Source organism: Neopsephotus bourkii, unplaced genomic scaffold (assembly GCF_033783945.1).
Source record: "Neopsephotus bourkii isolate Nb327-2 ecotype Australia unplaced genomic scaffold, CSIRO-AGI_Nbou_v1 NB_1388, whole genome shotgun sequence".
NCBI classification, from domain to species: Eukaryota; Metazoa; Chordata; class Aves; order Psittaciformes; family Psittacidae; genus Neopsephotus; species Neopsephotus bourkii.
The window spans coordinates 1,444,398-1,471,620 of NW_026901866.1; the positions used below are offsets into that span (position 1 = coordinate 1,444,398).

Genomic DNA, 27,223 nt, shown 5'->3' on the forward strand with positions numbered 1-27,223 from the left:
ACTGGTTTCTCTATTTCCTCCAAGTCATAAATTTTTTTGTGGCCTTTCGTGCTGGCACCTTATTCACTATGGCACTGCTGAGATAGCCAAAAGTACAGCTACTGCCTGATCAGTTAATGGGCTGGGTCCTCTAACCAAGCCAGTACAGCATGAGCTGTACGCTTTCAAGTTTTGGTTGTGGTGCAGCTAGCTTGTACATATTGCTGTGTGTTATGGCTACAGTCTAAATATAGCCAAGGTGGGACTGTTGAGATGTGACTGACTGTGCAGTCTATGAACTGAGAGAGTAGTGAATACTAACAAGATCAGACTGTCTCACTGAACATGAAAGAAGCCTTGGCAGGTCACTTCTTCCATAGAGCTCCTCAGTTAACACTGGCAGCCAAAGCTGCTCTTCAGAACTACACAGAAGACAGCTGTCTTAAGGAGGAACCCAAACATTTTTGTGAAAACATAGGTTCATGGACTACAGAATAGTATTTGCTCTACCAGTTCAGATCAAATTTCCATCTAGCCCAGTATCCTGTTTCTACATCAGTTCTAAACTTTTTTCTGCTACCTGAGCTGTAAGACATAGGTATACATACATGTCCCTTCCACATACAGCATGTCTACCCACACTACCAGCTTCTACCAGTGAGCAGAGTAGGGACTTCCTCATCAGGAGGTTATAATTCCTCTGAACTTTGCTTAGTTTTCACGTTTATTATTTGAACTTCTTTCCACTTCTAAGTGTCCTACAGCAGTGAATTACAAAATAGAATTCTTTGTTGTCTGTGAAAGTTTCCTTCAATTCATTTCAAACCAGATGACTTCTCAATCTTAGGATAAAAAAATATGTTGTCATTCCCAGATCATATTCCACAAGGAGTACTGAAAATCAGGAAAATGATTTTCCAAGGAAGGGTTAAGTGTATGGGCAAAGGTTTCTAGGTTCACTGTTCACATATTCATGAAAATCCCTAACAGACAATACTTTTATCATGAGGCATTTACTAGTCCTACAGCATAGCCGCTGTCTGGGAAAGGATATGGAGGAAACGCACACACACACACACACACAAAAAAGGTAGATGTAAGTGGATACAACTGTCTCTACATTATGTTTTAATTTTTTATTTTCATCAAATAAAGCCACTACCACTATACCCAATGAAAATCTTGACCAAATACCTGAAAGCTAAAAACTGCAGAGCAATTTCAGGGAATCTATTCAAAGCATTACAGCAGAAACTTAATATTGTATCCCTGCTATTACTAGCCATTAATTTTATCAAGTATTATTTATGCTTTAGTTGGGGTGGAGGAAATCAAAAGAATTGTGTCAGGATATTTTATCTTTTATGTTACCATGTAAGCCTATCTGGCAACACATTTTTTCCCAGCTGAAAAATAATCTATCCTTCTCCAGTCAGTCCTCCCTTGTATTGGAAGGATGTTTTTTATAGCAGTTGTAATTAGATCCAGATGGGACATTTCCTGTTTCTTAGTATTTGAATCTGCTCCTTCCTTATGTCTTGAAATCACCAAGCTCACATCGTAAAATAATATCTTCACCCTAATTCACTACTCTGGATATTCAGACAGGTGTTGATTTCCATCAGACTGGCCAGAGAAGGTTTACAAGCAATGGCAAAACAGAAACTGAATCTGAATATCAGGTACGTATACATCAGGAAGAGGGGGTGTGGAAGGTGGGCCTGGCCATATCTGAGCATTGATTTCAGGACCACCCACTCTGTTGTGCTAAAGACAAATATAAAACTACAGCAGAGAAATATGCACGTTCTCTTTAAACATGAGTGATCTGAAATACAGGACATGTTTAAGGGACTTCTGACTTCCTCTGTAACACAGGTCACAGAATCTCACTGCATTGATCTAAAGGTCTCCCTCTGCAAATATATCTAATCCTAACAAAAGCATTTTGTCCTAATCTTAGAACTTTCAGCAAGTGAAGAATCCTTTACATGCTAAGGTATCTTCTATTAACCATGAGTTACCCTACTGAAAATGTTCATCTTCTTTTAGTTTTAAAAGTTAGGCCAGTAGTGTCATAACTAAGCTAATTTAGTAATTAAGAATTCAATGGAAAAGGCATTTTAATTAAATGAATCCAGATTTCCAAAACATTTGTGAGTTTGACACCCCTTTAGAGTACAAAATGTGTGATTCATGCATTATTGTTTCTCAGGCAAAATGTGACTTTTAAGAGGCATATTGCAGAACTGCCACCTCGGGTTTGCATATACAAGAAGGGAAGTGTCTAAGCTTTTCATTAAGGAATTAATCACACATAAAAAATTAGTTTTGAGTTGGATAGGAACTTTAAATTCATGAATGACCAGACCGAGGACATCGGACAAGACGTACCTCTAAGTAGCAAGACACTTCTGAAAGTTGACCTTAATTTGCTTTAATTTGGTTTAATATGAACAGATATCAGCTAAAGACATTTAAAACACAAAACTATCAAAATATTTAGAAGGCATGTAAGACATCCCTAAAACTGTCCTCCTAGCAATTTTAAATGTGCTTCAAATACAGATGAAATCCTCAATATTGAATTTAGTTACTATACCTCCTTATTCTCCTCAGAAAATGCTTGCAGAATATCAGTCTGCCTGGTGTAGTTTCCATTGGCGTCTTGTAGTCCCTGGAGAATACGCTCTCTCAGAACCAGAACAGAAACACGTAGCTGGTGCCAGAGTAGTTGTACTGTGTGGATATCGACTATCACACTGACAGAGTAAGACAGAAGCTTCAGGGAAAACTCCGTCTCTAGCAGAGCATGAATTTGTTCAACGTGATCAGATATGTCTTCACAAATATCCTGTAATGGAAAAATAATGTAGATATTTACATATAGGCATGGACCTTTCATGGATCAGCTCCACTCTTCATGTAGTACTTATTAAATGCAGAATAGATTATTTCAGAGAAGAAAGAGAATCTATTTAACACAGACAGGGTTTGTTTTGTTGTGTTTTTTTTTTTTTTTTTCTCTCATGGCAATGTTACAGCAACTGAAGCAGCAGCTGTCCTGTTTGGCAGAGACATCATACAATGAAGAAGGATGGCACAAGAAGATCACATGAATCAGTAGGAAACTAGCACTGTACAGTGACATCCTAGAAGACAGCAATAGGAATGAAAGTGATGAGATTGGCACAAGCAGTCGCCCTCTCTGCTCTGCTTCTCCCCTTTCCTCTTCCCCTCCCCCCCCCATCCCAGTTGAAATGCAAAGAATCTGATCTGTGCCATCATCAACAAAATTCTATCAGATAGAAGTTACCTTTTAATCCAGCCTCTATAGCCAAATAGGGCAAAAGTCTGGGATAGACTCAATGTGGATGAGTTATTTATGAGCTCCATTGCTGACTGCAGTGGTAAGAGGTCTCTAACTTTTGCAGAGCCTTGTTCAGGATTTAGAATTGAACAGAAGATGGGTGAGGAGAAAGTGGGAAAGCAGAGAAGCTGTGAACAGTTATGTTGATAAAAAAGAAAAGAACATGTACATTACCAGGTTTAAAACCTAAGGTTTGGATGGTATGGTATCCTCCAAATTTAGCAATTAATGTTACAGATTTCTAAACTGTGCTGCAAACAGATTGTAAAACCTTTACAATCTACCCTTAATTTTCTTTGTGAAGGAATAAATCACAAGACAAAAGACATATACTATTGAGTGAAAAACACTGCTTTATAAAAACTCTGTCTGAAATCTATGTGTACAAAGCATATTATAAACAAGTAAGGAAATGTGATCAAAATACTGAAAAAAGTTATAACTGGATCCTAGAAAGTTTTTCCTCTCTATCTCTGACATATATTTAAAGATGACTTAATAGAATATTTTAAATAAGTCTTATTTCTTTTCAAAAAAACATAATGTATTTTAATTCAAGCCTTCAGAAATGTCCTTTTTTTACGTAAAAGGTAGTACATGCATAACAAAAATCAAAAAAAAAATTAGATTCATGTCAGATTTGCCATTGAAACATTTCTATCAGACAATTACAATGAAAGCATATGCCTCTAATGATACTCATGTGGTTTTGTACAGCAGTAGAATAATAAGAAAATCAGTAAAGCTGATTCTTTCTAAATTAATAATACAGTACAGTAAATTTTATCAGCTCAGATTTGACCTATTCAGTCTGAAAATAAAGTCAAATTATTGAATATATAACTGTATGTATGTGACAAATTAAACAAAAATCAAATCCCTAGGTAATATTAAATAATTTTAGTACAACAGGTAGCCCTTGAGAAACTATTTTGGTTGAGTACTATCAGTAGTTACTCATTTTCATAAAACACTGACTGCTAAATCAAGTCCCCTGCAGCAGTAACTCTCAGAAATGCACAGAACAGTGGAGTTTCAGAGCAGAGTTTTGGGGCTGCCTTAAGGGACAGGCAGTATTTCTTCCCCTCTATCCTCAGTCCCCTTGTTGTGACAACCAGCTTCTATATTTGCAATTACAAAACACACAGACTCGCTTGGCAACACATTGGCCTGCAAGTGCTCAGGGCTTCAAATAACCACACACTTCCAGGTGAGAAAATGGACATTCTAGTTACCAGATTAGTGTGCTAATCTAATTCTACAGACACACAAAGCTAAAACTGAGCCAAATCTTTTCCAAGCTTTGAAAAAGGTTATTACTATTCATTTATCCCACTACAACTGAAACTTGACCAAAAAGCACAGCTGTATTTCTATGTTGTTTTAAATGTTCTAAAGAACATTTTTAGTTACTTAGTTTGACTGAATTTGCATTCACTTCTCCATTGTTGTTGAGAAGTCTTATTCCACTGTCTTATTCCTCTTGGCCATAAAGCAGTTTAATTTTAATTTTAGAGATTAAAAGATAGATTATTGCCCAGTAACTATAACTTATAAATTAGACTCAATCTATAGAAAAGTGTTTCATAAATCTTCAGTTAGACTACTTATGCTAATGAGCTTAAATTTGTGCCAATCTATAAAAGAAATTTTCACTACTTTCCATCTTCACAGACACAGTTACACGCTGAATTCAACTGCCATAAGAATTCTCAGGGAGGTTAAAAGCACAAAGGCATAAGAAGAAAGTATTAACAACGAGCAAGTGTCTCCTGATGATTATTAGACAATGCTCTGAAAATATTGGCCAATGAATCTAGAAAATACTCTGAATCAAGACACACACTTCAAACAAGTTTTCTCTTGACCTACTGTTACACTAGCTAGCAAAGTATCTAACATTTCTGAAATAGACAAACTTTCCACAACATGGAGAATTTTGTACCAAAATGCAAAGAATTGAAAGAAGCACATAATCAAGGACAGATGCTGTTACTTTTTACATGGCTAGTTATAAGTTGCTCATTTTCCTCAAAAATAAAGTCTGAAGTACTTCCAGACTGTTGCAAGTGTAGCAGCAGCCAAATGTACTAACAAGATAATCAACCACTCTTGACAGTTTCAGTAACACAGAGAGAACCTAAGGCCAACCTTGTCTATATCCAAGTAAAGGTCACATAACTCTGATCTTAACATATAAGACTACCATCTTAGTCAGAGACAAAGTGCCAGCTCTTAAAGGATTTCAATTTTAGAAAGAGTAGGTGGCCAAAACGGGAAGATACTCGATGGAGTGGCTGAATGACCCAGGAAGGAAATCAAGTCCTTACATACCTTCTCATAATATATAGACTCTAAGCTCTTGTTTCCTGACTTCATCATCAGCTTCATCTCCCTTCTGGCCTGGAATTAGTATAGCACTGAACTGTCACTGTTGTCTTGCCTTTACTTTCATGGGAGAATAGAAAAGATTTTTTTCCTTTGCTGATAAGTATTTTGACATGACATGATCTTTTTGGCCAGTGGTTTGTTAATTTTTTTGGTTTTTCTTCCTTTCCTATTAGATGAAAATCTGTTTGAATCATTCAGGATGTATGATTTAATTTGCAACAGTGCCAGGCATAAATTTAAGATGATTTAAGTTGCCTATTAATAACTCCAGCTATTCAGTGTCCAGAAGTCCTGGACACATGTCTACTGTGCATGCGAAAGTTCAGTATGTCCAGTTCAGTATTCCATATATGCTGAGCAGTCCACCTGCACATGTGCTGTAAGTCTGAAGACAGACAAGAGCAGGCTGAATTAACTGTGGGCTTAAAGAGCTGTAGTGTCAATACAACAATCTTACTGAACACACACTAACCGCTTGTGTGACAGCTAGTTCCAAATACATCAGACTCTGCATGCGTGGCATACAGTCATATATCAGTCTACTTGGTATTTCTTGAAATAAATCTTAGGAACCATAAGGTGACATTCCTGCATTATATGACATTGTTTTGATGGGTGACTTCCCATTTTAGATGAGTCTGTAGCCATTATAAAATTAACAGGATTTCATCTCATCATAGGCCAAGTTCCTGGATAAAATGGATTAGATCTGGGTTTTCAGGAAACCCATCTTACATAAAGTGTGGAAAAAGAATTTAGACCCCTATTGATATCCCTTTTTCTTGGTTTTTAACTGTCACGTGACAACAGGAAGGTGAAGGCTGCACAAAGGATGGAAGGATAGCTGTGTAAAGACTACAAGAGAACATGACTGCAAATAAATGATCACTTTTGCCATAGAAGTTAATGCCAACCAGTCTCCAGCCAAAGAGCATTAATAAAGCTGCAGCCTATTTACTTGCATCTTTTCTTTACACTTGCCTGGCACGCAACAATTGCTTGAGGGGAAACAATACAATGTCACATCCGGTTGGCATTATCATAGAATCACAAAATGATTAGAGTTGGAAGGGACCTTAAAGATCACCTACTTGCAACACCCCTGCCTGCCAAGGGCAGGGACACCTTCCACTAGACCAGGTTGCTCAAAGCCCTGTCCCACCTGGTCTTGAGCACTTCCAGGAATGGGACATCAACAACTCTGGGCAACTTGTGCCAGTGTCTCAGCACCCTCACAGTAAAGAATTTTTTTCTGATATCTAATTCAAATCTACCCTCTTTCAGCTTAAAGCCATTCCCCTTTGTCCTATCACTGGACATGGTTTTAAAATGTCCCTCTCCACCTTTCTTGTAGGCCCCCTTTAGATATCGGAAGGCTGCTAGAAGGTCTCACTGCAGCTCTATCTTCTCCAGGCTGAACAAGACCAAGTCTCTCAGCCTGTCCACACAGGAGGTGCTCAAGCCCCCTGATCATTCTCGTGGCCCTCCTCTGGACTTGTTCCAACAGCTCCATGTCCTTTTTATGTTGACACCAGAACTGCACACAATACTCCGAGAGCAGAGTAGAGGAGCAGAATCACCTCCCTCAACCTGCTGGTCACGTTACTTTTGATGCAGCCCAAGACATGGCTGGCTTTCTGGGTTGTGAGCACACACTGTCAGCTCATGTTCAGTTTCTCATCAACCAACACCCCCAAGTCCTTCTCTGCAGGGCTGCTCTCAATCCAGTCTCCATCCAGCCTGTAGTTGTGCTTGTGATTTCTGCAACCCAGGTGCAGGACCTTGCGCTTGGCCTTGAACTTCATGAGGTTGGTACTGGCCCATCTCTCAAGGCTGCCAAGGTCCCTCTGGCATCCCTTCCCTCAGTGCGTCAACTGCGTCACACAGCACAACAAATTATGTAGTACAACATTTTCTTACTCATGTACCTGATATTTAGATTTACATATAATTCCACAAAATGAAATAATGTTGTCTAGTACAGCTGTGGATTTGATAAATTTCCTGTAATAATTAATGCATTTCAAATACAGCACAAAAATGTCACATTAGGTAAGTTCCTGATTTTATTGAGGCTAAATATCAACACCTGGTAAAACATGGCCTCATTGTCCTCATTCTTCCTAAGTCCTTGTGGGTGACTTAGCATTAGATAGAGAAAACACAGCAGAACATTGTCATGTGCCCTTTTTACATTTTGTATTTATAAATAAAGAACAGCAGTATCACAAGATAGTACCCAAGTGCTGTCAGGAGCACTAATTGCTCTTTCCAGAAGTGGCAAGAAGATAAAGATAAAATAAAGAATTTCTTGGCATCTATTTCTAAATATGCGTAGTCTTAGGTCAATGGCAATAATACACAGCTTACAGATGTAAGCATGGAAATCCTTCTTCATGATATCAGTATGTAGTGTCACTTCAGAAGTTATTATAGCCTTGTTTTTAGAAGTCATCATTTCTAAATCAACATTAATCTCACATATCCACTAGGCATTTTTATTTTTACACAGTTTTGTAGTGCTGTAAAGGTAAAGATTTTGCCATCCTCTCGTGTGATATCCTGTAGCACTGATTGTGGAATTTCTTAGGCTTACAGGGGTTGTGCCCGTTTGGCTGCCAACTGTCCACTTCACTCAGTCTTCCAGACAGCTGATCCTGTAATTTGCAGCTGCCGAATCCATCAGCCTGCTCCTAGCCCTCCACGTCAACTAAAATAGCCTGAACTGCAAACACTATAGTACACAAAGAAAAAAATGCATAAACAAAGCCTCAAGAGTCAATGAAAACAAAGCTTTGATCTTGGCCTTAAAGAACACACGGTTTTTTGCTCTTCAAGAAATTCTGTTAAGATGTACATGAAGCTACTGGAAGATGAAAGGTTGCAGCATGTTGCTCTACAGTTAATATCAGTGACAGAAGCTATACTGCAGATTTCTGTTCTTTGATCTCACTGTAAAACCTCAGCAGGGAAAACAGACTGTCATAGAGTCTTAGAACTACACTACATACAAAACAAAATCTGTGATTTAGGAAAATGTCTCTCTTTGTTTTTTTCCTTTTAAGTGCATTTTAATTCCACAAAAGACAAATATTCCAATCAGAATGTACAAATTCTGCTCTTCAGAAAAAAAATCAGAATACCTGCCAAAGAATTTTCATATTCATTTTTTACACTGTACTTGAAAATTATGAACTAAACTCACTCTCCGCACTGCCCTTTTATGCTCATAAGAGCACAAAAGAGAAAGGGTTTTACTGCTGAAAAAATTAAGATTTTCAGGTTTTAAAAAGATATTTTTTTTCCTTTAAAATACCCTCTTCTAGTACATCCAAGCAGTGTTCTCTTCTATTCTGGATTATTGGTGAAACCTTAAGAGCAAACGCTATTCACTTCTTCTTTTGTAGCTGCTTTTATGTACACAAGTCAAATAAAAAAAAAAAAACATACATGAAAAATCCAGTTTGAATAAACAAAATGAAGTGCCAGGGAAAGCTCTACACTTACTGTTAAGTCACAAGTTTGTCAGAAAGTGAGTTGGAGTCCTGAAGTACTGTAGGTGGTGTGGCTGTGGCAGTCAGTGGCTTGGGGAAATGAATACATTTAATCAGGTGAAGAATGCAAAGTGAAGCAGGAAAACAGTGACCAGTAGGGCTCTAAGGTCACTGACCCTGCCTTCTGCTGACACCAACAGCTTGGAAAACATTACTGCTCAGAGCAAGCTTCTTTGTGCTTCCCTCATGATAATACACATACTACTGATAGTAACTTTTCTGGGGCACCATCCTTTTCTGCACATTATTCTCTTTTCCCAGCTTGACTTTGATTAATTTGCTCTCATTATTATAAATGAGCAATATTTTCATCACTGCAAAATTCCAGTAAGTAATCTTGATTTTACATTTTGCTAAAATTCTCAGAAACTTGTTGTAACATGGGAAAGCTGTTAACGTGACAGAGCATTCAAATGTTGCTATTACAAAATGCTCAAAAAAGTTTTAACAATTAATATCCAGCCTGGTGAACACTAACTAGGCACGTTTCTACTGTATTCTGTTACCTCAGGAATCAATGAGTTACATTCTTATATCCCTGTACTTCAAAATAGTGTGAAATAGACGCTAAATCACCAGTTCTTTGACAAAGCTTCTAAAACAGTAATGGTTTTTCTGAGATTGTACCAGACACAGAGCTGCTCTGTAATAATTTATTAGTATTTTATGTGATATTTTATTAGGATGTTTCTTGTGCAAGTACATTGGTTGACTATTGATCTACAAGTTTAAAACGAGCAAGAAGTAAGGAAGAAGCTAGTAAGATATATGACTTGCTAAGCACTTCAGGCTAAGTTACAATGCCTAAAATGTTAAATGTGAAGCTCCTGTCTCAGGATTCCAGCAACTTGCATTTGTTTTGACATATGTGCCATTGCTGCGGCCAAAGGTTCAAACATACACGGGGAAGAAGCAAAAAGATCCTTTTGTCCAGAAGCAGGGCAGTTGCTGTTGGAAGCCATTCCAGCTCACTTCCCAGACCAGCTGCAGTGCTTTACAAACCTAGGCCAGCTTGTACCTTTCCTGCAGGAGGAGATGGCTGCAGAGAAGTCAAACATTTATTTCCACTATTAATTTTAATCAGTAGTTTAATGTAAAAAGACTTTCTAGTCACAGCACTCACTACAGGCCAGTATCTTAAATGCAAGGATGTAGTCAGTGTGCATCAGCTTCAGCCAGCTCATGCATGAAAACACTCAGCCATAAAGCCTGGGATTGGGTGGAACTGGAGAATGACAGGAGAAGCTATGGCAGTAAAGTTAGGCACCTCAGAATGCTACTGAAAAAGTATTGTGTAAGCAAATCTGGGCTAGCCATTTCTGGGATATTCTTGACATCAGTAAAATTGATGCATGAATTTTGTTTGTGTAAGACAACCTATATATGAATTGAATTTGGGAACTAATATGATATCTGCAGTTCAGTATTGCTTTCATATTCCTGAACTTCCACTGGTAACACTGCCGAAAGTTACAACCTGAAAACCCTTTGAAGCCTTCAGAATAAGAAGTATGTTCTTGTACACCCTATAACCAGCCAAGCCCACAACATCCAGAGAATTTGCCCTTTAAAGTTACCACTGTACAACATTTCTTCAATGAGTAATCATACAAATCTTCATTTACCTTCCTTTAAGCATGTTGAAGCATACTGATTTTTATTAAGGCCTAACTTTCTAAATTTTTTTAAAAATGTAAAACCAAATAAAACTTGATAAAAGAAGTCATATTTGTGCTCACTGAAAACTGGTTTGGTATTGAAGCCTGGAAGACAGTGTCGCACGGGTACTCTAGAGCAGTTTATCATTCAAGAAGAAAGATGGTACTGAACTGTACAATAGTGAAGCAAGTTTTGATTCCAGCTACTTTGTAAAGAAAAAAAAAAAGAGAAATTCCAAACTCCAAATCCATAAGAAAACCAAGCAACTGGTAGTAGAGGTAAGTTTGGAAAAACAATAAACGATTTCAAATGCCTGATCATTGGACAATTAAAATAAAATATATATATTTATCTTGCACTGGTCATTTAAGATCACAAGGAAATGAGAAAAAATGATGAGGTAGCTTTATACTAAGCATGATATTTATGTAATATATATTCATCTACTCAAATGGAAGAGTGAAGACTTCTTAAAACATCCTTCAAATACAGATTTCTTCACAAAATTATACCTTTTCTGCAATAATGGAAGTATATAGGACATACTTGCAACTGTCTAGATAACTACTTTATTTATTTACTTATTTATTTTCTCTCTTTACTCAGCGCTTCCTTGTATTCTGAAGCCACGTATACTGGATGGAATTTAAAGGCATTTCTAACAAGTTCAAATTACCACATGCAAATGAAAATTGAGGATGCAAATGGAAGGATATTTTACTCATGGTGAACATATCCACTCTGCTGTAGCTAACACAACCAGTTCTTTATAGCCTGGCTAGGATTAGGCAGTTTTTTTATCAGTGTAGAGAGGAGTTAACTGACCATGAGGAAACCCCTACTATCATTTCATACAAGACATACAAAAATTGCATGCAATAAAAAAAATGTCAGCTACATGAAGAAGCAGAAAGAAGACCACTCCTATTATTTGATAAGAACTTTCATTATTTGGTCTACAATATAAGTAGCATAATTCAATGCTAATACAGTAATAGTTCAGTAATTTTCCAGCAAAATGGTTATCCTTTTGAAAGCAGTGAGTTTTCAAAGCTTTATGCACCCAAATTATTACTCTGACAGCTCAGCTTGAAAATGTCCCACTCTTGCGCTACCTTCATTTTTAATCTGAAAAAGATTTGGAATTACTCTTGACAATGGAGCAAGGAAATGTCAAGAATTCATTAAGCCTGCTGCAAGGCCATAGGATCTTTATCTGAGCTCTGTTTTCTGAGCCAATCTCTTCTTATTGATTATACAAGAAAGTAGGTGCATTTCTTTGAAAAGATTTTCAGTTTATGGAATACTTCAGAAAGATTCTTACTCTTATTAAACTCCAAAGACTTAATTAGAGTCTTTGGTGGAGATCAGCTGCTCCTGAAGTGTTTAGATGAAATAAAAGTTTTCTGGAGAAAAAACAATCTCATTCTTGAAATAATGAAGCTTTTAATAACAAATAAAGTGTAACCCCACATAACCACAAACTACTGAAATGTAAGATGTCAAAATAAATAAATAAAAGAAATGCAAGTTCACACAGGCATAAAACTTAGTCCTGCATAGGCCTGCAGAACAGAAGACAAAAATTTTTAATAAAAGCATTATGGCTTCCTCAAGCCAAAGAACGCTAAACTCATTCACTCTCTTTGACTACAGCGTAGTGGGTATAGCAGAATTTGATGAAGGATGGTGAGACTCTTTACTCTCATGTCAATGCTCAATATAGTGACTGTGCTCTCCTTTCCTTCCTGAGACAGGTCAGAAGGGAAGAACTACCATCTGTGCCAATTTTCTATAATGAAAATTGCTAGCACAATAGGAAGTTTTCTAGATAAATGGCTGTTTTACATCAGTGGAGCTAAGCCTCCAAGAGCTTTGGTGACATGCTTTTGAAGATACTTTCCATCAGTCATTTTTGATGACAGCTAAAAGGACACAAACTCGCTTGTTCTTTATTACCAGGCTTTGCTTTATTAGCAGTGTTATTCCCTTTTCTATTGTTCAATGAATCATATATTCATATAATTGTTTATGCTGAAAAAGACCAAGAGCTAATATTTAATGCACAAACCCTAATGGGAATCACTGAGATTTTATTTTCTTTGTTTGGTTCAGAAACACGGAACAGAAGCCTTTTTGGCTGTCTTGCGTGGTTCTTACTGTTCATGACCTTCCTGCCCTTTCTTCACAACAACAAGTGTTCAAGTCAGCTGGAAAGCTCTTGCAGATCCTCCAATGAGCTAGTAACAATTACAAAGCACTCCAAGCATGTGGAGGCACTTCCAGTAGTCTGAAACAGCTACCACCCACCCAGTGTACGAGGAGGCCTGTTCCACACTGGGTATCACTCACTGTCTTATAACAGTCAGGGTTAGAATATATATCGGTGCTAGTGAAGAAACAAACCAAACCAAAACATACCCAGAAACAAACACACACACGCATCTAATTTTGTTATACCCACTAAGAACGGAATTTGAAAGACTGGTAGGAAGCTATTTTATACGCTTAAAGTCTTAAGTGAATAAAAGAAGTAAAAGAAGAAAAAATTTTGAAAAGTTAGAATATTGAATCCTAAAGACATCTAAAATTTACAAGATTTTTATTCTAGTTTCACTACTGTAAGTGCGCATGGAATATTTTCATTTATGGAAAGAGCTCTTCTAGCAGGTAAATCAAACACCTTATTAGGATTCCTAATACCCAGTATGTTAGAAATCATTCCTAACTAGTTTGTAATACGTACAATGTAGGTCACAGAATCTTCCTGTGGGTTTTTTACCACAAATGTAATAAAGACGAAATTAAAAAAAAACTTTGATTTACACCCACAGAAGGAAGAAAATGATAGGGGTTTTGCAGGCTTTTTTTGAGAAGGAGTAGAATGGAGACTAAATTGGAAACCTGGAATTATCGGACTGGCGTGACATCCAAATCTAACTGAATCATTCAAAGTACTTTAATTGGCATTTGGCAAGTATCAAAATGCTTAATGAGACTCCATGCATAAAAACAATTAACATATATAATGTAGTAGCTTGTACTATGTGATTATTTCCAACTCCTCACTGTCATCCCACAGGTGCCTCTCAGTTAATACAGATGCATATTTAAAGGTTTGTGTATGGTATCTTCTTTTCAAACAAAATGATGCTCATTTTCTGATTTAGATGTAAAGAGGATATTGTAAAAATAGAAAATTATCAAAACTCAGATTTTATGTCATTTCTGCAACTAAATCTAAGAACTTAGTCAACATTCTCATATCCCATAGACACAATGAAGCACTCATTCCTAATTTAATTGGCTCTAAGGAACCTAAAATTCAGTGTCATTAATAATAGATGCTTGTTCTGCCTGCTTACGAGATTACGAGTGCCAGACATTAGCATTTTAATACTGCATTTAAAACTAAATATTTAATTTTAAAATCAGACATAATATTATAGCTAGAACTACTCAAATGCACTGTAATTGTAACCTAGAAACATTTTATGGGACTGTAGAGCATATTCCAACAGCATATTCATTTATAGCATATTCCAATACAACAGTTTTGAGAAGCCAGCTTGTGCTCTGGCAGGATAATTCTCCTAACAGCACTGGTTTGCCTTTACAAGAGAACTTTTCTAGTGTAAAGCACTGACAGACTAAATGGCTGTTAAGATGTTGATACTGCTTAAGAAAGCACTCATGAACTACACAGTAAGACTGAAGTGCCTTGAAAAAAGCAGGAAATGAGCAGTGCTTATTTAAATATTTATTCATTTATATGTACACATATGTATATATAGGTAAATATACTTATTGCATGTTGCTAACTGGAATAAGATCCTTGATTTATAAAGCACTTCATAGTCAGTGTCTCTCAGCTCTTTAAGAAAGCAAGACAGCATGACCTTTGGTTTTGGTTGACATAAATTGTTTCTTATGCTGACAGAATAAAGATCAGTTTTTTCTGTGAACAGCCTTGCATTTCTTTATATGCCATTTTATTTTCTAGCTATATGGAGATAACTTATCAATTATCCTTGTCTAGACTGTAGCTCTCATTGATGAGTGTAACTCTTACCACTCTGCAGGCACAATGAGAAAAAGAAATGTTGCTGCCATGCCTGGGCTTGCAAAGTAGCTCTTTGAAATCCAATAGCTGAACTTGTCTGTATGGAAGTTAATGAACCAAAGTAGCTGCAAGCTTCAAATGCATATTTGGGTATTTTATTCACTTGCAAATATTTTTATTTCCTGCAAAAACAATCATCAATTTAGCCTCCAATTGAATTCTGAATTGACACAAAGTCAAATCTTTCATGTTCTTCAGATAACAAGACTAAAGAAATGGCATAGGATCCCTGGATTGTGGCATTCTGAAGTATAGACAGGAAAGAAGGAAAGGTAAGCATCACATCATATTGCAAGTGTTGATATTTCCATATTCTTCTTGGAACAACTGAGCTATGGTCTGCAGAGACCTAGCTTTGCTCACAAGCTTTCCTCTGTGATAAAAGTGGCTGTACTGGATGTGACCCTGGAAATACAGTAACTATACTCTCATGGTGTCACACTTGAACTAATTTCCCTGCCAAAGCCTGACTCACTCTGCCTAGCAGACATAGCTGGACTGTCTCCACCTCTTGCTTAGGTGATGTGAAGTGTCAGTGGACAACGAGGGACTAACTCGGGTAGGCTAAACACAGTGTTAATGCATGACAACCTTGGAAAGAAACACATTTGCAGCAACCCTGTCCACAAAACTGTGATTTCTAGTCTGGAACTAGTAACAAGGAACAACCTCTCCCACCCATACACCCCAAAAGCCTACAGTCTTAGGGGATTCCGCAGCTTTATTTTCAATACATTTTAATTATACAATATATTTCTATGCAGATCATCTTCTACCAAAAAAGGAGAACCATTAAGCTGTAGAAAAAAAGAAAAACTGCATCTCTTTCTCTTTCTTTACAAGCCACAGTAGGATATGAGCTGATCCTGGTAGTAACTGTCAAGCTTGAATAAAATGGAAGGATTATTGGTATTTTTTAATTATTTTTTTATTCCTATTACACTCTTGAATATTGGGGGTGTTACCACAGAGGCCTTGTCAGCACTTCATCGAGAGTCTTCTGAGAAACAAGAGTCACACTGAGCCAATAAGAAACCTGGTCAGCCGAGAAATTCTCAAAATAGTATTGATAACCTGTTTGTCAAACCCAATATATACATCCCCTCTACATCCATTCTCTTAAAATTCTAGCACTGTCTATAATGCAATATCATGCCCTCCAAAAATACATTAACCAAACATTAATATGTTAAATAGAACATTATGACTACTCTTACCCATTACTATAAATTAGCTTCCATCAGGAAGACATCCTAAAACCCACACAGTGTTTAGCTCTCTGAATAGAGGCCATAGTTCATAATGAATAGAGCAGTCTCTCACTTTGAGAGGAGCACAAAGGATGACAACATTGCTCATTGTAATGATCCTTTCTCAAAACATTCACTGTACCTGCTTTTGAAGCTCACAGTGTGAAGTTTCTAAAATCTACCATTATTGCTTATATTTCATTGGCTTTTACAATTTCAAATGGGATTAGGAGCATCAAAATAATTAAAAAATCTATCCTGATGATATTTTCAACTAGAATTTATAGAATATACAGTATGAAAACTGTTTTGCAGCCTTAAAAGAAAATGTAAATTATAATCACACCTGACCTTGACTCTACACATACCAATTTTGTCTCTGATGCTAGTATACTGTAAAACCAAAATAAACCAGCAAAAAAGGTAATTTCTGAGAAAGTTTCTTCACTTATCAATGCAGGCAATAGATATGAGAAAGGGAAATACCATACCAGCTCATAGTTTATCTCTTAACTCATTCAAGTCAATAGTGTACATTACATGCAAAACTTACTTGCACACAAAATTGTCAACTTAGATGAAATGCAAAAGAAATTATCACTACAGATGTGACAATAAATGAAACATAAATAGAGACAAAGGGGGAAAGAGGCTGAGGAAAAAAAATAAAAAAAAAATAAAAAAAAGAAAGAGAAGAAACCCGTGGTTGGCAAAGACTGAATAACAGCAAGCAGTCTGCACACAGAGACTGCTCTCCAGCATGAACCCGAGAGTGCTGAACAGGGATAAACAGCAGAATCATTTCAAAATCACACTCTCAACCCAAACAAAAATGGTAATATAGACATATCCATGACAGAGCAACAAGATCTTTTTTAGTTCTTATACAGAGGAGAAAGAATTCAGACTCATACTTTACCGGTACATTTCAGTATCTGAAACAGCATTCAGAAAGAGTGATAATATTTATGTACATTACTACACTTAGTCTAGTGCTAAGCAGATATAGCTGTAGCAAAATTTTCCACTCCTTGATGCTTTTAAGATTTAAATGAAACTTCCCTGAATACTGCAATGACTGCCACTACAGAGATTACATTCTTAACTTGTTTAGCCATTTGAGTCTAGACAAGAGCAATTGGCCACTGATGCTTGAGCAGCTGAAGAGCAAAGGTAAAAAATTTTTAAAAGTCAGTAAGAAATTCCAACCCAAATAGCAGATGTAACTCTGCCATAATCTGTGGTTGATTTCCCATTCTTCTGGCACCTTGTACAAACTATACATCAGTCAATAATTTTCTATCCAACTTTTGCTTTAGGGAAGTCAAAAGGCTTTTTCATCTTAATCCAATGAAATCTTTGAAGCAAACATTCTTGGCTAACCAAACTGAACTTCTCCTGTGGATATAATTTCAAAAGAATGCATTATTTTGCAGAGAGAACAGATGCTTTTGAGCAGTCTAAGCATATTCCTCAAGACATGGCACACACACAACTTTATGAGCTGAGAACAAAAAATAAAACAAGGAGCCTTTGGAAAGGGTACAGGTCTTAGTATTTTAAACAGTCTCTTAAACTAATGCAAATGTGATAAGCATCAGAATGCTCTTGTCACATTCAGTCCCCCTATGAAGACCTACAGAATTTAAGTTTCTAATAAAGATAGTAAAATCTAGGTATAATGACAAAGTTCCATGTTTTCTATTACTAACATTATTTTTAATCTCTTGGTTTCCTGAGCCTTTACTAAACACATCCCTTTCACAACACAGGTCAAAGTTTTAGCCAAAGTAATGTAATTATAACCTTACAGTGTCTATTTCTAATTATACTGTGACCTATAAAAAGCTATCTGAGTAATGTCTCAGGGAACAGAGAAGACTGACCATTAAATTTAACCCTGATTCACACAAAAAAAAAAAAGCTATAATGTCCCCATCAAAACATGGGAATAAGAGCTTGACACATGATAAACATCTTTTTAACCTTCATAAGTGAAAGATTTAAATTGCTAAAGCCTAAGACACTGACTGCAGAAATTTTATATTAGTGAAAGAGATTGAACAAGCTTTTCTTAATATTCAGAAATCTACATCCACAGCACAAAAGATCTGGCAATTTTGCAAGTTAGTTTTATAGTGCACAGGAAATGTAATGTCTTATTTCAAAACAAACACATTTAGGTCATGCAATATTTCTAAAGTTGAAAACCAGTTGTATAAAAATATTTTGCTTTTATTGATTAAAAAAATTGCAAACACTGATAATTTCTTGCTTTAGACATTTCTAGTACTTGTAAAATATTTCACTTTAATGGTGTCTTACCTCATTTATACTGGAAGAAGAGTTTTCAGGTGTCAGTGTTTCATAAAGAAAGACTGTCCCATTTCCTTTCCTCAGCTAAAGGAGTTAACATGCAACCAGCAATTCAGAAAATAAGTGTCTGTTTAAAAGACAGACAAGTAAGCCACAGACGATCTGTAACCCAATCCATCTTCAGTGCAGAGTCAACAGTTTTTGTTTTCCATGAAATATAGCAAATAATCTGCTGCCTCTACCTGTGTTACTGTGTAGATCAAGTTCAGGCCTGTCTGCTCTTCCTTTGCACGTTCTGAGCTACAGTAGAGATTTCTCAGCATCCAGATCTGCTGTATGTTGGCTAACTGAAATTTCAGCCAACACTTGTAGACTTGCAATTAGCAAGGTTATTTTAAGTGCTGACCTAAGTTCCAGCAGAATGTTTCTGGCATTATGACAGGAAGGCATCTAGGATAATATTGGTCACTTGGTAGCCCTATAAATCTGATCTCACAGAGACCCTCTAATTCACAGCATAGGAGTGAATATCTGATCTCCAATTCACTTGATTTTATTTTTTTTAAGCTTTGAATGGAATGGAAATATTTACTGGGTTAATATTAGGAAGCTTAGATTTTATTTTGGGATCTGTAGATCATATGCCTGGAAAATGTATTAATAGGAAGTTATGACTTCCCCAGTGGAGTGATTCATCACTTACAAAACAGAGACTGTTACTTTTGTAAAGTTCACATTTATAATAATTACCTATTTCATTCAGAATGGGAGGAGAAAATAACTTGTGAGGTGCAACTTATTACAGCTGGACTCTGTAACAATGCCTTTTCATTTCCCCTTGGTTATCTTGAAAAGGGCTCCCTCTTCCGTACAGACCTTCAGTAACCCTCATTTGTCCTGCATTCCTTCTGCATTCTCTGGCTGCCTAACTATTCCAAAGACATGTCAAATGGCTCAGTCATACCTCCACACCCTCACTCGTTGGTCATTCTCATTCCTCCCCCCTCCTTTCTTCTTTTTTGTTAGTGGATCAGCTTTCTTGTTCCCAACCATCCTCATACTTCCAATAGTAGCAGCTCCTCTCAGGACCCCAGATTAGAGCTATAATGGTCCTTCAGCTCATCTGTGTGTACACGCACAAGACAAGCTTTTCTGAAAGCACCACAATCAGAAACACTAATTAAAAATAAAAAAAAAAAAAAAGACATTTGTTTCAAAGGAGAGAATAAATGATGGGGGAGGGAAAGGGAAATCATACCAAGAAAAGTTGTTTTTGTAAATTATTTAGTAACTTCTACACATCACTAATGACAATGAAACTGCTCCCTTGGTCTTGCAGCAAAATTCACCTGAGGCAAAATGTACTCCCAAGAACTGAGAACATCGAGAAAACAATGATGAAAACAACATAAATTCACTTTGTCTCCATTTTAAAGTGTCAAGTATTTCCTGAGTCACATTCAAACTTGAGATGGCATTCAAAGCAATTAGCAACAATTAGAGGTATCCCAATTAACAAAATTTAAAATTCAATATCTGCAACAGATAGGGTCGTCAAATACGAGTTTTTGAGTGAACTGACCATTCATATACCTTTAGATGGTCAACACTAATAAAAGCTAATAAATAAAGCTAATAAAAAAATATTTTTCCTCTTTCACACATCCTCTCTTTTAAAACCTGGGAATTACAACATCTGTGTTTAAATAGATGTATTTTCCATTTTAGATGAATTCCTGAGCATGAAAATAGGTTGACTTCTGTAGGAATAAGCAGTAATTTAAAATAAAATAATAAAAATATATTAAAAAAGGTAACAGTATTTGATTAAAAAAAAAGGCAGGAAGAATACCAGCAAGGCAAATGTTTCATTTCAGTGCTTAGTAAAAAAGCAGATTAAGACTACTGACTTCAGAGTAGAGGAGATTAAAATTAGACTGAAGAAGCATTTCCCGGTTTGGCCACAGTTCCTTGCTCTGTTCTCAAAGGTTATACCCTACACTGCATTATCTGGTTTTACCCAAGTCATTTTGAATAATGTCATATGAAGTTCTCTGGGCAAATTTTTTAAAAATCATAGATCAGAATTATTTCAATTTATTTCAGTTGCAAATTATTTAAGTTCCAGTTTCAAATAATTATGGTTCAGAAATATTATATCTTTCACAGAAAAAATATCAGTTCTCATCAAGTGCTTGCACTTAAACAGGTTGATACATAGCCTGCACTGGGTTTATATGCTTTTTACAGAATGAAATAGATTTTCCAAGGTAAATTAAAACCTGAATTTCATTTATATGCAACAGTGGCATAATTCCTGGAGATGCTATGATTCTGCAATGGCTTCCTCAGTTTTGAGGTTTAACTTATAATATGCTGAGAAAGTACAACTGAGGATCTGTGGCTCGGTTCCCTCTTTGAAACTTGATTCATGCCTGTCTAATAGCAGGAAATCCATTTCCTGTTGAATGCTGGGTAACACCAAGAAACACATCTCAGCATGTCATTTGCATTACTAGCTAGGATTTTACTTGCTCTATTGCACTCTATGTTTCAGGAAGGAGCTATAGGAGAGTCAAGTTGGGTGAGAAAGACATGTAGTCTACTCACAAGTTGGGAATGGACTACCATCTTAATCAGAAAAACTACAAAAATCATGAATAGATCTATGATGAAAGAAATGTAAGCAGAATAACGTACATGAGCTGACTTTTTAACAATCAAACACTACACAGAGGATAATTCAGCAGAGCTGGATCATAAACATTTTGAAAGATGTTCGTTGCTAGTAGCTCTGCAGAACAGGGCACATTTTCAGCAAATTATTCTAGAGATGTGAAAGAATGAAGGCAGTAAGGGAAAACAGATCAGAGGTAGATTTAATGAGTGAGTCATATTTTCCATGAAATACAAATACTTTTAGAAGGGGTAGGTAAAATGCAAACATTTAACGAAGTGATACCCATGACCAGTTTCATCACGTGTAAGTTGACTTATAGAATCATGGGGGGGGGGGGGGGGGTGGTGTTTATTTGTCAGTGAGGTTTTGGGTTGGTTCGTTTCGGGCTTTTTTCACCAAAAAAAAAAATTCAGAAATAAGATATGAAAGGATTCTTATTTCAAACTTTCAATGTCACTGTAACTCTTTTCAATTGCACTTTTGTTTGACATTTAATTCATATGATTTTTCTCTTGTGCTAGCATTATCAACCAGACAGCCTACATAATTTATATTACAAACTTACATTTTTTCACATAGCAGACCAAGAATGCAGTTCTTACCTACAATCAACCTTATCTTATGATTTTGGCAAACAGAGATGGATAACGTGTTAACCTATTTTCAAGTTTCCCAGGTAAATAAACCTTTAGTGGAAAATGTATCTATTACCTTAAGTCAAAATCGCCAAAAAAATCTTGTGCACAATTTGACTGGAAGTTTCTCAAATGCAGAATAGGCTTTCACTCCATGATACCAGTTGGTTTAAGTGATTCAATGTGCAGGAGTGAAAAAAACTGTTTCACAGTCTATTATATGTTTCTAAGGTTCTCAAGTGGAATGCAAGAGACCAAAATTCAGATCTCTTTTCTATGTGGTACTTACTAATTCACAAAAGTGTAGCTATGCATGGGGTGCATCAAAGACTTGCACACAATAATTCGAGAAGGGTATCAAGACAAGCGCTGGATGCATGATACGTTTTTCTACAACTTTTGAGATAAAATTCAATTTGGGGCTTGAAGGTATCAGGATAGGATGGTTTCATGCTCTTACAAGTAATATAACTAAGTCTAAATACAAGGGTGAGAATGTTCAAAATTCAAGAAGTTTCAAGTAACTAATATTTTCATAATTTCCCCTAAAGTTTTCCCTATGCACCCCATTAGGTCATCATAATAAGAAAAGGAAAACATATCTGTTAGAAACAACAAATAGAGAACAAAACAGATGAATTTTAGCATGACAGTTTTTGCAGTCTATGTATCACCATAATTTAATTAAAATGGGAAGTTTAACAAGAAATCTGTCCCCAGTGGTGGTCCCACTGCGTATATTTGCATTTGTTAAATGTCTTCAGAAAAACTGTGTGAGGAAATGCACCTATGAGGCACAGAGAAGTAGTATTGACATTAACCACTCCTTTTGATAAGGAAAACGTCAGTAAATAGTGCCTTCGGCATTTTCATTACTGGCATTTAAACTGAGAATCATTGAGAATCCTTTTTTTCCATTGCATACCTATTATGTATCCCTTTGTCACAGCATATCTTCCATTTGCACACAGCAGAGACTGAAGGTTTAATCTGTTCCTCCTTACATTTTCAAATTCTTTCAGAAAATAAGGAATTAAATAAGGCTGCTTGAAGTGTTGGCTTTCTACTTATTCTAGCAAACAAGTGCACTGAAAACAGATGAAGCTGCAAAATTCACTCACACTGTTCAAAATTAGCATACTATTAAAAAAAATAATCCTCAATGCATTATCATTACAGAGTTGACATATTCAGAGATATATACTGTAATTGAAAGACTAAGTGGAACCAGACTTCTCTGTTATAATATTTCATCCTTCTGAAAAAACAAAAGCTGAGTAAGGTTATTGCAGCTGGATTCTTTTTCTAAATTGCATTTCTAATATTTCATAAAGAATAAATAGCTAGACAAATGAAGCTGTAGCTTTTGCCCTGGAGGATTTAATCATGCAAAACTCTAAACATGGCCTTTCCTAGGAAATAAAGGCTGGTTAAAACTGGTTTTCCTTCTCCTATTCCAAGTGACTGATTGTTACATTCCAGACATTTCTAGGCAATGGGATTACATCATTCTTTTTTTTTAAAAAAGGAAACAGCTGTTACATCCAATATTCATGACCTTTAAGCTTTCCATATCAAGTTATTCAGCTGTTCTTTTAGTCCATGAGTTGCCGCAAAATGAAACTGTCCAAGACCAGTTTTATTCCATAGTTACATGAACACACACATTGTTCCAAGGCAACAGGAAAATAACAGCGTTTACGTGAAACGCAGCATACAAAAATCTTGCTCTTATCACTGCTTCAATGGACTGTCAGCCCCTTAGTCATCCCACATACATAATCAGTCCAGCATTTTGTTGCATATTTCACACTGCTTCTTGCAGTTGTCTTACTGCTTTGATGTGCACAGCTGTATGTGTTATATGTGAATAATTCTTACAGGACTTCATTGAAGGAAAAAAAAGGAGAGAACATGCAGAGATTTTTGAAGACAGAGCACAGATACTTGAGGACACATCCAGCTAGTACAGTCAGCCTCTTCCTGCATTTCAAGTTCAGACTATCTCACTGGCTTTGTTTTGTTTTTTCGTTGTTTTTTTTCAGTGGAAAGCATGAGTACATTTGGATAAAAGGAGTCTATCATATTTCTAATTTGAAACATAACTAGATGTTGGATATTTAGATGGTTCTTAATTTATCAAAGGAAGTTAAACAAAATCCATTCATCTACTTATTGCATAAGGTAATTCCTCATGTAAAATTTTAACATGCTGGATACATTACATTTCCAGGATGTTGTTTTATTGATCTCTGTTCCTCTTCCAGAAAGCTTATTTTGTATTAATGCTTACTGTAGAATATAAAAGCTTGTTTTGATTAAGATAAATTGTGAAGCGTAAACAAAACAGTAAAAGAACCATGCTGCTAACAGAGAGATTGCTTGCCTTAGGAAGTGCCTGAGAAGGTGTGGGAATGATAACAGCAGTGGTCTCATACATTGGTGAAACTGAAATAACTTGTTCTTACTCCCGATTTTGCTACCAGTTTATTTTGGACTTCATCACAAGTCACGTTGTGTTTGGTCTGCATATACAGGGGATGTGATCATGTTAACCTGCACTGTGTGACAACTGTAAAACAGTGGGTAAAAAGGACTAAAATATTAATTTATCCAGTGACCCATGCAGACCTGGAGACGCTGTAATTTTGAAGCCAAGGATAAATTTCTGGCATTACAGGTATCTCTCTCTTCAGGGACACCCTCCACTTAAACACTGTCTCCCACTAGCAGCACTGCAAGCTGGTATTTTTCTCCTATAAACGACTACAGAAATTGAATGTTTGAAGAGAGCACCAATATAAATATTTATAAATAGAAGTATATACATAAACATACACACGTTTCCCTAAGGGTTTTAAATCAGCTTTACCATTGCAAGACCAAGTGTTTTATTTTGTAAATTTTATTATGCTAAATTTGACACAGTAGTAGCGCCTTTTTTCAGATAAACATGAAAAATCCCTTGTAAATTACTATCAAGGCTACAAAGCTCTTTGCAGGTGCTGATAATCTTTTTATTATTTTTCTCCCTAATTTTTTTTGTCCCTCAGCAGCTACGGTAGCTGCAAGGAAACTCCTCCAGCTCCCTGGACCACTAGGTGGTGCTGCAGCACAGGTGCAACCAAAACCCGCCTGCTAGGAACTGCATCAAGATGCTCATTGCTTTTTCAATGTTGAAGTTGCTAAATATTATCACTGAAGACAATTGCACAGTCTCTAGTTTTTCATGATGGGCGTTTTTGTCGTCCTGTCGTCGTTGGCCCCTTTTTTAAAAAGATAATCTAGCTTTCTGGGACAGTACACGTTCCTCTCACAAATGCTTTATCAATAGAAATAGCAAAAAGGAAATCAATGCTCAAAGTAAGTGCAATTAATTACACACAAAGACAATTTTTCTGAAACTTACAATTTATCATCTTTATCTTCTCATACAGTGAACCAAGAAGATAAATTGCAAAGATTTTCCTACAATACTACATGGTACAAATCTCGTGCCTTGTAGAAGGAATTTCTCTAACAGGGGTACAGTACAATAAAGATACCTTAAATACTTTCTAAAAATAACTCAACAAAGTAAAACATTGTAAACATGTTATTTTCATGCTAAAAGGGAACTCAGATGTGTTATTAAACTCCACATTTGAGTGGTTCTCTATAGTTCACGGGCTTCCCAGGAGCATAAAGTTGCCATTCTGCAGGCTTAGAAAACTATGTCTTACATGTACATTAGTTATCTCGCCTTCTATATATTACTGAATGCAGAGATTTTGATTTTGTTTAGCATTTTTAATTTTTGTTGATTTTGGCCCTGGTTAAGTATACTTCTGCGTACTCTGTAATTTCTCAATTGCAGCTGGTTCTGCAAGAAAGCAAAGTCTGCTTTCCTGGAACAGTGATGAAGTGAGGCTCTGCAAGTAGACTTGAAGCATTTAATAATTGTAGTTTAACGGAGAATTCTTAGAAATCTGCAGTTTCTTCCCAATTATGATTTTTCACTACCAAAATGAAGTTGCCTCCTTTCCATAAATGCTAATAGCTGTATGTCTTATTCATGGCCAGATTATTCAAACAGCAAGGAAACAAAACCAGTATCAATTCAATCATAGCAACTGAAGTTTGATCTTTAATAAGAGAAGATGCAAGACTAAGTATAACACCTCCTTTCAACATCAGGGAGGTCAGAGTACAGTAATGCAGGATGCAAGTGTCAACACTCAGAGCCAGGTGTTGAACAATTAATTTCTGCATGAACCTACCATGACCATACTAGAAACTCTTTGAAACAGAAGCAAATCCTGCACCCTAAGATCCTACGTATTCGTTGTTTTGAATATACAAGAAAAAGTATTAAAGATTTTGAACTGAACTTTCTCTTTAGACTTCTGTGGTTACAGAAATTACACAAAGCCAGACTTAAAAGGCACTAGGATGAAATAAGGCCCATGTTCAGCACTGTCTTGTACTTCCCTCCATTTCTAATGCAGTAAGTACTCCTTAAAAATGTGCTTTGGCAGGCTCCCGCCCTCTCTACAGAGCATGGCATTGGTCCAGGTTAAGAAAGAATAAACTGCATTTTGAAGTAGCAATTCAGCATGGTAGCAGATGACTCAGCAATGTGCTTTGGTGAAGGACAAACAGGAAGACAGGAGTTTTGACAAAAATTTTGAGAGAACCTGGGAATTGCAGAGAGGAAAATAAAATAGGGAAGAGAGGCTGGACAATAAAACTAGGAACCGATAGCTAGAAACCAATTTGCAACCTAACAAAATAAAACTCTGAAGTGACTCCACACCAATACGTGCATTCTTCTGAATAGGGAAATTGTCTTTTTCAACAGTGAGATACCTATACAAAGCAGGTTTTTCCTTGGTAATTTTTCAAGCATCGTCTGTAATAATTTACAGGTGTGGCCCTGTCATTCTGACTTGCTATCTTTTACAGATCCTGTATGTAAGACAATACCGTAGCAAAGAAAATCCAGCTAACAGTTAAGAACTGGTGCAAAATTCACAAATTCTTCACAAATATTGTGACTATAAAACTGAAAACAGTGGTTTAAATTGCAGTGGAGATCACCATAAAGTCTTTGCCACTCAAACACTTAGTTTGATGTTGTATTTATTTACTCCTTAGGGTTAAAAAGAGAGAGAAGGAAAATGGGAGTAGATGCTGACAGATATTATAAGTATTTCATTTGTAATTAAGATCAAGAAAGAATCTGGAACAGATTTGAGTCAAGGAAGCTATTCTTACAGAGCTCAGC

The 27,223-nt window shown here is 36.3% G+C and overlaps 1 protein-coding gene across 5 annotated transcripts in view; it reads right to left on the minus strand.

Annotated features, from left to right (window-relative positions):
- AKAP6 (A-kinase anchoring protein 6) overlaps positions 1-27,223 on the minus strand; it is a 281,727-nt gene that overhangs the window by 189,678 nt on the left and 64,826 nt on the right. For all 5 annotated transcript variants that reach the window (XM_061367603.1, XM_061367602.1, XM_061367601.1 and 2 more), the window contains one exon: positions 2,582-2,833. In XM_061367603.1, the coding sequence (XP_061223587.1) occupies positions 2,582-2,833 (252 nt within the window). The remainder of the gene's footprint in view (positions 1-2,581; positions 2,834-27,223) is intronic.